Source organism: Misgurnus anguillicaudatus, chromosome 20, assembly GCF_027580225.2.
Source record: "Misgurnus anguillicaudatus chromosome 20, ASM2758022v2, whole genome shotgun sequence".
In the NCBI taxonomy this organism is placed as follows: Eukaryota; Metazoa; Chordata; class Actinopteri; order Cypriniformes; family Cobitidae; genus Misgurnus; species Misgurnus anguillicaudatus.
In genome coordinates, this window is record NC_073356.2 from 22,865,001 (window position 1) to 22,880,447 (window position 15,447).

Below are 15,447 nucleotides of genomic sequence, written 5' to 3' on the forward strand. Positions count from 1 at the left end.
AACTGGGCAAAATTCTCCAGGATGTAGCGTCGGGCAGCCTCACGGACAGGCATCAGGCCATATGCCGCAGCGATGTTCCACACATACACACAAGTGTGAGCGTTCAGCTCGGTCATCATGAAATCCATGCACATCTGGAGAAGATGAGGGATCTGAAGGGTGGTGGCTGCAGATACAGTGCAGCCAATTGTGTACAGGGACATGTGCACACGACCCAGGTAAGCAAATGTAATCACATTGGCAAGCCCTGTATAGAAAAGAATAAATATCTGTCATTAAAACAAAATAATGAACATGGGACTCTAATATATGGCTTGATCATAAACGTAGGGAAGTGTTCTGTTTGCTCCGCACACTTAGAAATAAAGGTGCTTAAAAGGTTCTTCACAGGGATGCCATAGAAAAACAATTTTTGGCTCCTCAAAGAACACAAATACAGCCAAAAGTCTTCATTTTACATTGGCAGAAATGTTGGCAGAATTTGTATTTCTGGGTAAACTTTAAATTTATTTTGATGCTTACCGAGAGGTGAGAGGGTCGGGAGCTCCAGTCTTTTGAGTCCGGGGTCCTTGGCCAGGACTTCACGAAGGTACTGGCTGACCGAGGACATAACTAGTTTGTGAACATCAAATGCCTTGGTTTTGCAGGCCAGTTCCATGTCAGTGAGGAATCGTTCCTGTCTCATTCGGCTCAGCTCCTCCAGAAGAGCAGATCCATGCAGAGGACGAGTGAGCTCGCTGCCCAGGCCAAAACCTCTCTCCCCTGGTCTTATTATGGGCGGTGGCATGGGAACCCCATTAAGTCGATTTAGCTGCATAACATTAAGAGGAACCTCTATCTTTTTAATACCAGGCTCTGGAGCCAGCCCTCCGCTCTCAACTGTTGTTGGTTCAGCCACAGACTTTTTAGGGCGTGATGGCTTCTTTTTGGGAGCCATTGTAATATATAGGTTGGTTAAGTGTTAGCTCTCTAAACAGCAGGTTAACAGTGATGGGTCCCACTACTTTTTTGCAGATTTTTTTTGCTTTCAAGTTGTAACAAGGTTTAAGCAAAGCAGCGACTAATGGAGATACTTCTTGGACAGACAGACCCAATACACTTGCAAACGAACAAAGAAGAAGAGCTTGATCAGTTTCAGTGTGTGACCTAGAAAGAGAAAACAATAAAATAACACCTATTATAATATCACGGTCAACACAATTAGATTTACACTCCATTTAATCTTACTCTTTTTTTTTAGTGGTTGGATTAAGGGTGATTGACAGGTGCATGTGGTTTAAGAATGATAACTACTGTCATTGCACTACGTTGTTAATATTATTCAGTTATATAACTCTTATTTTAGCCTCCTGGTTGTTCCATAATTAGCAATCCCACCTAATCTGTAAATATTTATATAACATGTGCACATTATTTAGCTACAAAAGATGTAACAGATCACAATGCGAACAAAGCAATCTGAACATCAGATCACGCAAACAAACAAGCATGATTGGACTGATAGAGAGGTGCGTTTTTATCGCTTCTAAAAATAACCTAAAGTCGCATAGAAAGGAAACAGCGGCCATGCTGCTTAAATTACCCCTCACACCGTCATTAATCCCCTCCTTCCCCCTATCTCACCCCCAATTCACACTACAACCTTCAATCGGTGCCGCGACAACATCATAAGATCCCTGTTTTCGAAATCAGAGGCAGTTGTTTTTTATTGTAGTGCCAAGTCATTTAGGCCACCGGTATGACTCAGTGAATCCGTTTACCATGGCAGCCATTTTCTCAAGTCATTCAGGAGTACTTGTTGAGTTTTAGCAATAGTGGTAACAGTTCAAAGAGATATATTTATTTTAAATACAAGTGCAACATTATGAAATGTTATATATTTGGAAATTAATTAAAAAACAACAATGCTCTATACAAAATTTTAAATAAGAATCTCTAGTAAACGGTAGCAATCTGCAAATTATTGCTTTAAATAATACTTTTTATAACCACAAATAGACTGCTAACAGGTGACCTGTATATAAAAATGACAAAATGCAATAATTGTGTTGGTCTGTGCTGTTTTGATCATCTTTTTAATATTTTAAAACTTTAAATACTGATGCACAGGCAACGCGAGCAGTCTCCATGACTGACCGTATCATAAACCATGCATTCTTATTTTGGAAACAAAAAATATTAACAAATTATATTGGTTATAGGTTTTTGTGACACTATCACAATTTTCAACAGGTGGTTAAATAATTTCAGTAAAGTCATAAAGCACAGACAGGACCGCCGGTGTGTCATCCCCCCTTAAATGACACCAGAGCAGCTGCTGGCACTGCTTGGGCTATCACATGCGTACACATTACCAAAGTACATTTCAGCTATTTACAGCAACAGTTATAAACAGAGGAAGATGCATGGGGGGAAATTATCAATGGCTAAATTTATTAGCATTTTAGGTTGAACCTCATCAATCACAGCGACTTATACTACTTGATGAAAGTGACCACATTTACACGCACAACATTTGTTCATTAAGGTTACAATTTATGTTTCAATTTAAGTTTATTTATTCACAAAAAAGGCTTTTATGCTTCATAGATTTTGGAATATCACTGTGTATATATCAGCATATTAATCAAAATATTTTTTTAACAATAATGACACAGTTTGCTGTTAAGTTATCAAAACTTAAATATATACAAAAAATATATTCTGAATTTTTCCACTTCATTTTTAGTAATTCTGCTCAGTAATTAACTCAATAATGTGACAAAATACAAAGACTTCAATGTAATTAACATTTTATGGATTTATGTTAATTACTTTAAATGTTTAGAAAAAGTTAACCCTAAAACTGTGCATAGCCTGACTTGTCACATCTACCTCTATTATGATATCCACAATGTGTTTTTGTATAAACATTAACTCATATATATCAAAACTCTTAACATTTTGAAAAAAAATACATTTACATGATTTCAGGAATATGCAGGCTGTTTTATTTGGATCTCTAAGATCTGACTCATATATTTCGTATTGAAAGACTACTAGTGAATCTGTCTCTTTGAAAAATAGTGTTTGTTTCTTGATCTGTTGAGGTCTGATGATGTAAACAGGGCTGGGGATAAAGATGTAAAGGAAGTATAAAGGCACAATAATGAGAGAACTGACCAGAGTAGACAGAAAAAAACAGCTGTCACAAATTTAAGGCTTGGCTGTCTGTCTCATAAAACGCTGCTGTGTTGTGGAAAGTCTGACTGTTTCGTCATTCCTCCAGCATCTAACATTCCTTCTTCTAGCTCTGCTGGTTATTTATAGATATTGAGAAACGACCCTCATGTCATTCTCTGTATTTTAGTGTGATTGGGGTCTGTAAATTTAGACCGCCTTACTACAGTGGGATGCCTTTGAAAAGACATTATGAAAGACTGTGTTTGGATTGTCAGATTTCAGGCATGCTGTCCAAAAAGTGCCCTGTCAGCGTTTATTGAGCCTTTAAGCTCCTTGATGCCCTTCAAATGATCAGGAAACGAAGTAATGCATTAAAAGTATCCTACAAACAATTTTCTCTTGCTGTCAAAACATTCAATGTCTAGCCTTCTAGCACTTTACAGAAATCTGATCTGGTAAGATTGCATCTGTTGATGTCAGTTTAAAAACACACATTTGCATGCATTTATAAAAAACATTAAGACAAAGTTAACTGGCATAAATGAGCTGCTACAGTATGTATGCCTATCAAAGAATACTAATGTGAAAATGAATTGCATTAAATAAATGTTTCAAAACATTTCAAGCTCTTTGTGATCACAAATAAAAGTATTATAACATGATATGAATATGTAATGAATGTGGACGAAGTTATAGTTTTTCACTATACATATTTTTACTACATAAGTGTTGGATCAGCTGTCATGGTCATCTGGCACAAAAGTGTAGTCTAGATTTATTGTCCTCTACCCACTATATTTCTCAAAACATAAAGCACAGATCATGTTTACCTCTATTTTAGATCTCTCTTCCTCTCCTTCGTTGTCTTTCCTTGTTCTCTCATTCGCTTTCTTTCAATTCTCGAGTACACACTGTTTTCTTGTCTTCTGTTTGTCTGTCTGTCAGTCAGAGTTTGTTGGCAACATGAGTTAATGGAAAGCAAGGACCAACCAAATCTCTGTACCATAAACCCAATCCCACCTACATCTCTGTTTCCATATAGAGGCATTCACCCCTCCTCAAACCCCACAGTCCAAATCCAGCTTGCCCTCCCACCTCTTAACTGATAGGACATAGAGGGAGTGATAGCTAGTCTTATAGCCAAACCAGTATCAGTGCCATAACCAACACAATAGATATTGAGCAGAACACATTTCCATCTATTCAAATGCTTGTATCCTGCCAAATGTGTTTTGGTAAGTCATTGTATTTTAAATTGAACAGATGAAATAATTTAACACAAATCACTCTGTGACATGACACTTAAAGCTATATTTATTTTACAACATACAACCCACAACAGTGCCTTATAGCAACCTTTAGCGTAGGCTGTATCTGTACACGGATGAATAACAAAATCTGATGCTACTGACCTCACGATCAGATCTGCATGACTTATGACAGCTTAATGACGTTCTTCCGGAATCTCCATTTGGACTGACGGAAGTTGGAGACGGTCTGCATCAACAGCAGTAAAGTGGCTTCCGGGCAACATGTACCAGCTGTAAACATGGCGGAGGAAGTACTGGAAGCAGTCGAGAAGTTGCAGTTACGGCTCACAGAAAACACAGAGCCTCGCAAGGTAAGAACACCTCCGAGGAGAGACGAAGAAACGGTTTATCTAAACGATAACGAGTCCACACCTTTTACGACGTTATAAGCACTTCTGTCCTAAGGACCGTACATTGTCACGTAGAAAGCAAGCCTACGTAGCATCGTACCGTCAAATTGGGGGTTGTTTAGATGAAAAAGTCCGAGTTAGCTTTGCCTTGGACCCATTTCCTTGAACAAAGCCTCGATCTGGTATCAACTACATCGAGTCCGTTTCCTCGAACCTGGTGCTCGGCTATCAGAAATGACAACCATATTTAATAACAATGACAGTCGATTAAATATGATGCCTCTGACAGATAAAGACAGGCCGTGAGTAATACAGACTGGTAGTTGTTAGACACCAACGATTTATTTACATGCGAAGTGAGATTAAATACACACGATATCTCGATGTATCAGGTTGTGTCTCAAGTGATTTTTCAACGTAAGCAGCATTATTGGGCTTCGTCGCGTTTTAATGTTTGATGCCTCAAAATGCTGTCTAGATAGGCAGCAGACTAGCATTTGATGTGCAGCCAAACTCGTGGGTCGAAGCAACCCCCTCTGTTTCTTTCTAGGCCACGACGACACTTTAAAGGCCCTTAAATATTTGATTTTGTAAATCTGGCAAAAATGTAGCTTTGGATACTGTCAAACCAACATGTAACAAATGTAGCAAAATACAATATATAATATATGATCGAACTGTGTAGTTTTGGACATAACATGTTGTTATTGTAATACCATTGGTTTTTGGATGTGTCACGGTAGTAACATTATTCAAAGTAGTTTTGAGTGTAATGAAATAATTATAACAATAGAATAACATACTGTGAAAATATAACTTTACATCACGGGGCTGTTGAATGCTTTATTCTGATTGTTTGAATTATTTTTCGATAAAGGCACACCTAACCTGTCAAATGTCTTAAAATAACCACCAGGGCAATGTCTGTGGTAACTGTGGTATAAGCAGAATAATTAACTCCCTTCCGTTGAATTATTTGAAAATAATGCACACCCCCATCTCATCACCAATGTTGGGGAAAGTTACTTTTAAAAGTAATGCATTACAGTATTAAGTTACTCCCAAAAAAGTAACTTATCGTGTTACTTAGTTACTTTTCATGGAAAGCAATGCTTATGTTACTTTTTAGTTAGTTTTGCATTAGTTTTTCTTGTCTGAGGCTTGATCTCTTTAAGGCCTTGCAGGTGTTTTTATGACTGAAAAGTTCTGCATTCAGAAATTATATATTTTATCACAAAAATGTCGAGCTCTGGCATGCTATCTAAACTTTTCCCGGACAGACGTGTACGCATAGAGTGCGTAATGTGACTACGTTTAGTTTAATTCTGTCCTTATTTTTTTTATCTAATTAATTTAACTAAAAAAGTAACTTGCATATTTTTTTTGAAAAAGTAACTCAAATTTTAATGTGTAATTGTGTGCATTTATAAAGTAATGTGTTACTTTACTCGTTACTTCAGAAAAGTAATATTATTACATAATGCACGTTACTTGTAATGTACATTACCATCTTGGGTCTGCATTATTTTTTAATAATTCAATGTCTTCAATTATTCCTTAACTACTATACAGTACCATGGTGTATATCACTACCATCTGATATCATCACTGCCAGTGTTTCTCACAATTTTTTTTCAGATGTGATTTTCATTCATGTGTCAGACAGACAGTATAACTTTCAATTTCTTCATTGCAAGATGCATACTTATGTAGATGTTTATGTCAACTTTTTCTTGTTCTGTCTAGCTGCTGAAAACTCTCAAAAGGCTTGCAGAGCTGCCCATAACAGTGGACATCCTGGTGGTAAGATTGTTGCTGTTTAGTTAATAATTTTTGGTTTGGTGTGACACCTTTTTTGTCTCTCTGATTCACACAGGAAACCGGTGTTGGTAAGACTGTGAATTCTTTTCGCAAACATGACGTTGCTGGTGAGGCAGCTAAAAACCTTGTGGCCAAATGGAAGAAGTTGGTTCCAGAGAAGTCTGCAGAGAGGTTAGTTGTGTTGGTGTTCCTTCCTGTAGCTTATAAGTGTAAATCTCTGCGCTTAGCAGCGGGTTTGATTTCCAGGGAGAAAAAAAACATGCTGATAAAATGTACTTTGTAATGCACTGCAAGTCTCTTTTGATAAAAACATATTGGTCTGAAAATATAGTGTTTCCATTGCAGACCAATGAGGTATGTTTTTTATGTTTCACAAAAGGCCGAGTGTAAAGGAGGGGCGTTCTCACTCACGCATTAATGAGCCTGGAGGGCACAAACGAGTCCGGGAGCGGTCTCCAGAGGAACCTCCGCATGTGGAGGAGGAGGACCAGGAGATGGAATACCAACATGACTACTCCCCATCACCCCCGCAACACTACAGCTCACCGTACAGGCACACGGGGGAGTCGGCTGAATATGAAAGCCCTCTAGAGGAAGAGCCAGAACCCAGTCCCCCACGACTTGAAGTGAGGCACAATAAACCACACAAGGAGTCAGTAAGGGAGCACCGTTCTCAAGACGTTCGGGATCAGGAGAAACGGAAGCACCGCACACAGGTTGAGGGTGGTGACAGCAGTCATAGGAAAACGCACAAAGCCGACAAAGAGCCACAGGGTGGGACGAGTCACAAATCTAAACACGATAGACGTTTAACTTCGCATGAGGGCCGGAGAGAAAAGAAAGGAGGAAGCGATGGTAAGAATGATTTTTGTTTCGGGTTTTATGGGTCACATGCACAACCGCACATGCTATGACATAGCGCTCTCCCTACAGTAAGCAGTAAAATTATTAGAAATTTGAAGAAAGATTAAAAATAGAAATAATGGGTAGTAGCTCCTTGCTTACTTTGTGCTAAAGTCAACTGTCAGCTGCTTTTTTTGCTGACATTTATATATTGTTGGGGTTGACATGACATGACATGACGCAGACTTTGTGCATGCAGATTTCCAAAGAAAAGTCTGCGTATTTGTGCAGAATTGAAACTTAAATCATTTATGAAGTTACAAACTAACTATTACTTATTATATAATTTACCTAAAAATTTAAATGTAGGACGTTAGCTCAGTTTAACATAGTTAACCAGAATGCCAAAAAAAGTACCTGGTCTTGATTTCATCTTGGTTTGTCGTATCCCAGCTGCCTTATTAGTAAAACATTCTCATCAGCGATATTACTGCCACGATCTTTTAAATTTATGTTCCTTGCTGTTTTCTCAAAGGAAAATCAAGGGAGACAAGGGATGTTCCAGAGCAAAGGGATGTTCCAGAGCAAATGGATGAGGAACCATTTGAGGCTCCTACTATGTCTTTCGAATCCTTCCTTACATACGATGCACCGACCCCAAGCAAAAAAAAGAAAAAGCAGCCCTCGCGACCCGCTCAGCCTCCAGCCTCTGCCCCTTCTGTATCCTCAAAGTCTGACAGGGCCAATGGGACCAGCAGTAAACGTTCAGAGCCATCCACTTCCTCACTGACCATGCCCACTATTCCAGAGAAACGCAGGAAGGTGAGCGTGTACAGTTTTACTGCAGTTAAACATACTTTATTGTGAAAAACCTTAGCCCTTAAATGGTTACACTGAGTAGGCCGTCTGAGACTGTTTTCTAATTCCTTTTTTCTGTAGGTTGTGGATGTGGTTCCCACTTTACCTGATATCCCTTTGCCAGCCATCCAGCCAAACTACAGACCCCTTCCCTCTATTGATTTAACTCCACTGTCCCCCCAGAGACGCAAAGGTATTTGCCACTGTTGTTTAGTATGCATAACTTTTTGATTATGTAGAATTTAGAACAAATAGCAACACAAAAATCATTTATACAGAGTCAGTTTGGATAAAAGCATCTGCAAAGTGCATAAATATAAATGAAATATATGTGTAAAAACTAGATGATAATTATGCTCTTCTCCTTCAGTCCCAGTGTCATACGATGTGGAAGATGATGGCTGCGCCGGCCGAAGGCTTAACTCTAAAATGATGGTGTACTCTGGCTCCAAGACTGCTTACTTACCGAAAATGATGTCTTTGTTTGACCAGTGCATTAGAGTCCTACAGAACAACATTGATTGTAAGGTTTCTGCCATCTGAAAATCACTTTTATTCATGTTTGATATATTTTTATCTAACTGTTAACAGTAATGCTCTTATATACATGGTGCTATAAAATCCGGTATAACTGGATTCATGATAACTATTTTTAATGAATCACGTTATGGAATTTTTTAATTAATGTTTATCATCATGTTCTAGCAATCGATGAAGTGGGTGGAGTGCCATTTGAGATCCTGGAACCGGTTCTGAAGAGATGCACTCCTGAGCAGCTTTATCGGATTGAGCAGTGTAATCCGGTATGTGTTAATACATGCACGTCTGCAACACAACACACTGACATTGGCCATTACTCTAGTGAAGGAGAATAGAAATATAAATGAAATATATTGTAATTATAGTGTAACAAGTCATGGCTGAAGGCTGTTGTTAGGCATGATACACAAAACAAATCTAAAAATCAAAAATCAAAAATCAAAAAATATGTATTAACGCAAATTTCGTGAAATAAAATCACTAAAAGCCACTAAAAATTGTCCCTGACTGAGATGCAAAATGAATCACATATGTTTACATTGCTAAGGTTGCTGCAAAGTAATACACAGAATCACTGTGTGCAGCAGACATAACTTGTGTGTTATTATATATAAAACAATGCTATTGACCAATCAGAATCAAGGACTGAAACTAACCGTTTTATAAGTCTATAATATACTATATTAGCCTTTTTGAGTCTTGCCAAATGACTTACAAAATTTTCAAACTAGAAATGTATTAGCATGGAGTTTTAATCCCTTATATTAAACCTCCCGTTCTGTCTGTGATTTTAAAGCTTTGATTGTGTTTATAGTGGGCAATATAACATGTGTTCATGTTTCGTGTGTAAAAAAACACATTATTTTTTACACAATTTACTTATCTGTATAGCGCTGTTTTCACTGTCCTCAAAACAGGCTGATGTCTTCCTTGTTAGGTGAAGTCCCTCCTTCAGAAATACGTATCGAGTTCTGATTGTGTAGTTTGTTTAGTGTGCTGTGATTCGATAGCAGCTTAGCTTAGCAGAGCCGTTTGAGCCAAAGCTGGTGACTGACGTATTCCTGTGGGCGGAGTTTAGTCAACAAACTGTTTTAGTAATGTAATTAAAGCAGGAAATAGAGGGCTGTAGTCCAAACCGGCCGTTCATTGTAGGCTTTTAAAGAGGAATTCTATTGAAGAAAATATATCGCCTGACAGTGAACTCTGAGCTTTTTACAGGTATTATTTATGCTATTATAGCAACATTACACACTAACTAGGGGTTAAAAATGGTATCAGGAAGAACGTGACCTTTAATTGAAATGTTTAATGTTTGTTAAAAAAAAACGCCCATACAATTTTGTCAGCTGCCCATAAAATATAGCTACAATTTCTGAGCCATGATGAGATGAGGTCAGTATGCCTATCTCAAGTTACGTGAAAGCTACATATGAGGTTTCCTCTTTTAAACAAAAAGGTGCTGTATGTAGATGTTAGCGGCATCTAGCGGTGAGGTTGCAAATTGCAGACTGCGGCTCAGACCAACCGCTCACCCCTCGCTTTCGAAACGCATATAGAAGCTACGTTAGCCGCCACAGGACAAACATGTCGTCGTCTGAGACAACGGGTGCATCCCAATTCAGGGTCTGGATCACTTTAAGGCCACGGACTTTAAAGGCAAGGCTCAATATTTGAAGGCGGCAGCCTCTAAAGGCCACGAAGTGAACTGAAATGAGACCATCTAGCTCAGGGATGGGCAACTTCGGTCTTGGAGGGCCGGTGTTCTGCAGAGTTTAGCTCCAACCTTAATTAAACACACCTGAAGCAGCCAATTAAGGTCTTACTAGGCATACTAGAAACTTTTAGGCAGGACCGAAGTTGCCCATCCCTAATCTAGCTTATGGGGGGAGGTGCGTCATTTGCTGTTCCCGCCCACTACACTTGTCAGTGGGACACAACAGTTGAGACCTATCAGACTTTTAAAAATAAACATGAAGGCAGATAATTTTTTCTAAAATACAATTTTAGAAAATATAACGCATTGATGCAGATTAAACTATCCAACAGTATGTAAAATTCACCAATCTTAGAAATATACAAAAGCAAAACGCAACAGTTTTAATTCACATCACTAAAACATCATTTATAATAGTAAAACGGACCATTAATTTGCAAAAGATACACTTTTATTTAACTACAGTTTTGAATGTTTATTTCAAAATACCCAGACGTCACATGGGGCGCATTGAATCTCTGGATAGCCCATAGATATGTATACTAGATGTCGGCTTGGCTACGGCAGTTCATTGGAACGAATGCGTCGGATAGAGCCGCCATCTTGAAACAGGGGAGCCTTGCATCAGCGTCATTGTAGGCAATGGTGAAACGGAAATAAAATCACCATAAATCTTCATGAATGCGATTTTCTAGGTTTTCTTTTGGTTCGTTCCAACAGTCAGACATGTATTTAGCATTGAGTCCAGAAAAAAATTAAAGTTTTGATATTTTGAAAAACTACTTTTTCTAACTATAATGCATAATGCTAGTAGCCCTAACATCCATATGCAGCACAAAAGTCTGACATCGTCCATGAATTCGAAGTACAGGCGGAGATAGCAGCGTTACCTAGCTACTTCCTATGACAAGACCCCTGTTCCAAGATGGCGGCGATTTTGACGCATGCTTAGAACCCAAAGGCGACATCTGGTGTATATATCTATGGGGTATCCTTGGTTTCAGGGGAAAAAAGGCCACATTTGGAGGCTTGTATGTGAAGGAGCCTTTGAATTAGTGACAGCATTCGTCGCGGCCCGTTGATGTCATTTGCCTTCAAATACGGCCTTGGAAGGCTGCAGCCCCTGAATTGAGATGCACCCATCATAGTGATGAAACGTCAAGTTTGTTAGTCTAGGGCTACTGTAGAAACATGGTGGTGCAAAATGGCGACTTCCATATAAGGAGACCCATGGTGTATGTAGATAGAAATGGCTCATTCTAAGGTAATAAAAACATAACAGTTAATTGTGTAAGGTCTTTATACACCACAGATAATATAGTTATGTATATCATATTGCATTTCTGTCAATAGATCCTCCTAAGATGTACACACCGCACCTTTAATGTAAATTTTACACATACTGTACATATCCTCAGTATTTCACAGAAGATTCCGATGACCTGTGGATGAAACACTGCAAACGTGATTTTAAACATGAAGTTGCTCAGGAGTATGAATCATGGAGGGAGTTGTATCTCCGGCTCCACGAGGAACGTGAGGAACGTCTGCGCAAGCTCACAATGAACATCAGCTCTGCCCATGCAAACAAACCTAAGGGTAAACATGTAGACATTTTAATTAACGCATTATTATGGTACATTGCGGCATGTTAAAAGTTCCACACGATCACGATTATAAATCAACTTGTGTATGTTTCATAACAGGACGGCAGGTTAAAATGGCATTTGTCAACTCTGTTGCTAAGCCCCCTCGTAATATCCGTCGTATACAGGAGAAGTTTGGCATTAAGAACGATTCTACCAGAATGAGTGCAGCTGCCCCCTCTGCCAAGTGAGTGAATGTTGCATTTGCCACTCATATATATGCAGGATCAGACCTTGCGTTTCATCAACAATACACTCTCAATACTCTATATATGCAGGATCAGACCCGCAACAAACTACAGCTTCCATAGCAAGTCCAGTGATGGTGGCGAGTCTTCTGTTAGCAGTCCTCCTGAAACCTCTTCTCGCTCTTCTGCTCCAAACAGCTCTGGTGGCCACAGTGCCAGAGACAAACCACAGGTCAAAAGTAAGTCGAGCATAATGTCGGATTATTTGTTCATTTTTATAGCAGTTTGCTTTTTGTTTTAGCTACTGGATTCTCAAGATATACTTAAAGGAAAACACCACCGTTCTTCAGTATTTTACTATGTTCTTACCTCAACTCAGGCCCTGTTTACATTAGAGCATTTGCGTTTTAAAACGGCAAAACTATCCTCGTTTATACTGGCATTTTAAAAAGAATCTTCATCCACACTATACACAACCATAAACGCATGAAACATGACCAATCACGTTACTGGGCATGCGCATAAAAGTGTAAAATTAACTTATTACTCTAATAATAGCTTACCTTTGCGCATTTATGCAGCCTAGGGGTGTGCGATATTGACAAAAATTCATACCTTGATCTTTTGCCGGCAACTACAACAGACACTATTTTTGAACCTATAAAAATGTATATTGTTCTAGCTCCCCCCACAACATATTAATATGATTAATAGGGTAATGTTGCTTTTATAAACCAAACAGAAAGGTCTTTATGATTTAAAAAGGAAGCATTCAAGTAAACTGTACTAAACGGTAGCGAACTTGAAGCAAAAATAAATTTCAGCAAATGCTTATTGCTTTAATGTAGGCAGTTCTTCAGCCATTTCACGCTGTTATATTCATAATAGCCTAGTTCATTGTTGTTTAAGATCTTATAGTCCATTTGAAAATGTTCGTACGAACTGACTGTATTCTTCAGAAAAACACCAAATAACTTAACTTCCCTTACCTTTCGCTGTTCAGTGTGCGATCAATTCATTAAGAGTTAATGACGTTCATTTTTAAAAGTGTGCGAGGTCCGTGCACGTCCTCCGCTAGCAACACAGAAATAGCAAAAAGCGCAATCGGCTTAACAAGCATTAAATGGTAATATGACGTTGATTGTATTGATTGTATTGTTTTTATTAATTTATATTCACAAAACTTATCAACAAAACATCGATTAAAATTAAGAGACAAATTATATGAAACGAAATTCATTTTAAGGTAGCAAACAAAACTTAAATTAAACTCGAAAATAATGTCTGACCCATTACAATTCTCCCTTCATATTGGCCTTTACAACGCCCTATATGGCGTTTAAAATTACAGTCGATCTTTCGTAATATGCTAACTAAATTGAAACAAAACATAAACAACATTACAACAATATTCAAACCCAGCAATACTCAAACATAAATATAAAACAGACATTATGGACACATGTTAAAACAATCTGATATAGCGTTTATAATAGCTGGTTGTTAGATGTTTACTATTTTTTTTTTGGCAAAACCTCTGTTGTAAACCTCCATTTACCTGAATAAAAATAATTTTTAAATGATGCGCTGTCACGTTAACATCAACTGTTCTTTTGCATAAGACTCCGTCTAGGTTCATTTACACTGCAGCACAACGTCTGAGTTCTCAAACTAAAACAGGGTCTGCAGCATTTATGAGGGTCGAAAACGGTGGCGTAGTGTAAATGAAAGGCGTTTTAAAGGATAAACGCATTAATGTAAACATAGCCGTAGAAGAATTAATACATGCCTATCTTTTTTCAATGCGTGCACGTAAGCTTCGTGAATGTGTTAACATTTAGCCTAGCACCATTCATTCCTTAGGATCCAAACAAGGATGAATTTGGAAGCCACCAAACACTTCCATGTTTTCCCTGCGTCCGAGGTCGAAGTGCTGCAAAGTTAGTGCTCTTCCACCATACAATATAGTTCTCATTTTAAATATACTCAATTTAAAAATACCACTTAAAAAACGCCACGTTTTAATTTGTGCTTACTTGTGTAACTACTCATGTTACAGTCTTTAGATAGGAAAAACATGAAAGTGTTTGGTGGCTTCTAAATTTATCCCTGTTTGGATCCTAAGGAATGAATGGGGCTAGGCTAAATGCTAACACATTCACAATGCGCTGTACAAAGATTAAGTGTACCCATTCAAAAAAAGATGGGTAGGTATTCATTTGTCTGGGTTGAGGTAAGAACATATTAAAACATTTAAAAAACTGTGGTGTTCTCCTTTAAGTTGTTAGCATGTAGTGGTTTCTGCATGAATGTATTGCGTAGATGAGGGTAGTCTTGCCCAATATTTGCCCATATATGCAGCTGGGTCTTGATTTCAATTTTTTTTACTACTTTTTTTCCAGAAATTGCCCCAATGATGGCTAAGACTATCAAAGCATTCAAGAACAGATTCTCTCGGCGGTAAAGGGAAAACAATGACTGTGATTTTATGTGTGAGAAAAACTGGGAAAAGAAACTGTTTTTTTGCTGTAATGCTTCATAGGAAATGTGCAATTCCCTCTCACCTTTTATGTTTTTATGCTTTTAATATGATCCGTACAGCTTACTGGAAGCAATTGTGAAAATATCAACATCAGCAACCATCCACGTCTCATTATGTCTAAGCATGTGGTCTTTTGCTTCATTTTTAAACAGAGCAAACTAGTGGTACACTACAGATTACCATCAAACACCAGAACCCAGAATCATTGTTATGTGTTTATTTAATAATTGCATCATCATGTGACTTAAGTATATGATGATAAAGTGGATAGAGAATGAGATGTATAAAGTTCAAGGACCTTACACTTTCAACCATCATATATTTATTTTAAATATTTGACCTGGCAGCCCTGGACCTTGCCTTTAATGAAAGATCACGAAGTCATTTTAATAGATTTTATGAAGTGTTCTATGGACATTTTTAATAAAATCCATGTGTTGCTCTTACCTTTTCTCCTTTGTTCATGCATAAGT

The 15,447-nt window shown here is 38.0% G+C and overlaps 2 protein-coding genes across 2 annotated transcripts in view; one reads left to right on the top strand and one right to left on the bottom strand.

The window, feature by feature from the left end:
• Positions 1 to 4,150, bottom strand: part of klhl43 (kelch-like family member 43) — an 8,475-nt gene extending 4,325 nt beyond the window's left edge. The window contains exons 1-3 of the mRNA XM_073858328.1: positions 3,993 to 4,150; positions 523 to 1,146; positions 1 to 247 (exon numbers count right to left, since the gene is read on the bottom strand). The exon at positions 1 to 247 is cut by the window's left edge and continues 100 nt beyond it. Coding sequence (XP_073714429.1) covers positions 1 to 247; positions 523 to 937 — 662 coding nt within the window. The 5' untranslated portion in view covers positions 938 to 1,146; positions 3,993 to 4,150. The remainder of the gene's footprint in view (positions 248 to 522; positions 1,147 to 3,992) is intronic.
• A 471-nt stretch (positions 4,151 to 4,621) lies between these two features.
• eloa (elongin A) lies at positions 4,622 to 15,420 on the top strand. Its single transcript, XM_055218918.2, has 12 exons — positions 4,622 to 4,783; positions 6,569 to 6,625; positions 6,699 to 6,814; positions 7,023 to 7,498; positions 8,022 to 8,308; positions 8,426 to 8,537; positions 8,715 to 8,867; positions 9,050 to 9,147; positions 12,017 to 12,197; positions 12,305 to 12,431; positions 12,523 to 12,671; positions 14,835 to 15,420. The coding sequence occupies exons 1-12, from the start codon at positions 4,712 to 4,714 to the stop codon at positions 14,894 to 14,896; spliced, it is 1,890 nt and encodes a 629-aa protein (XP_055074893.1). The 5' UTR covers positions 4,622 to 4,711; the 3' UTR covers positions 14,897 to 15,420.
• Positions 15,421 to 15,447: the final 27 nt, after the last annotated feature.

Coding starts and splice junctions, on each gene's coding strand:
- eloa (XM_055218918.2), top strand. CDS start 4,712: ATGGCGGAGGAAGTACTGGAAGCAGTCGAGAAGTTGCAGTTACGGCTC. Junction 6,626..6,698: donor TAACAGTGGACATCCTGGTG/GTAAGATTGTTG, acceptor TGATTCACACAG/GAAACCGGTGTTGGTAAGAC. Junction 12,432..12,522: donor GCAGCTGCCCCCTCTGCCAA/GTGAGTGAATGT, acceptor CTATATATGCAG/GATCAGACCCGCAACAAACT.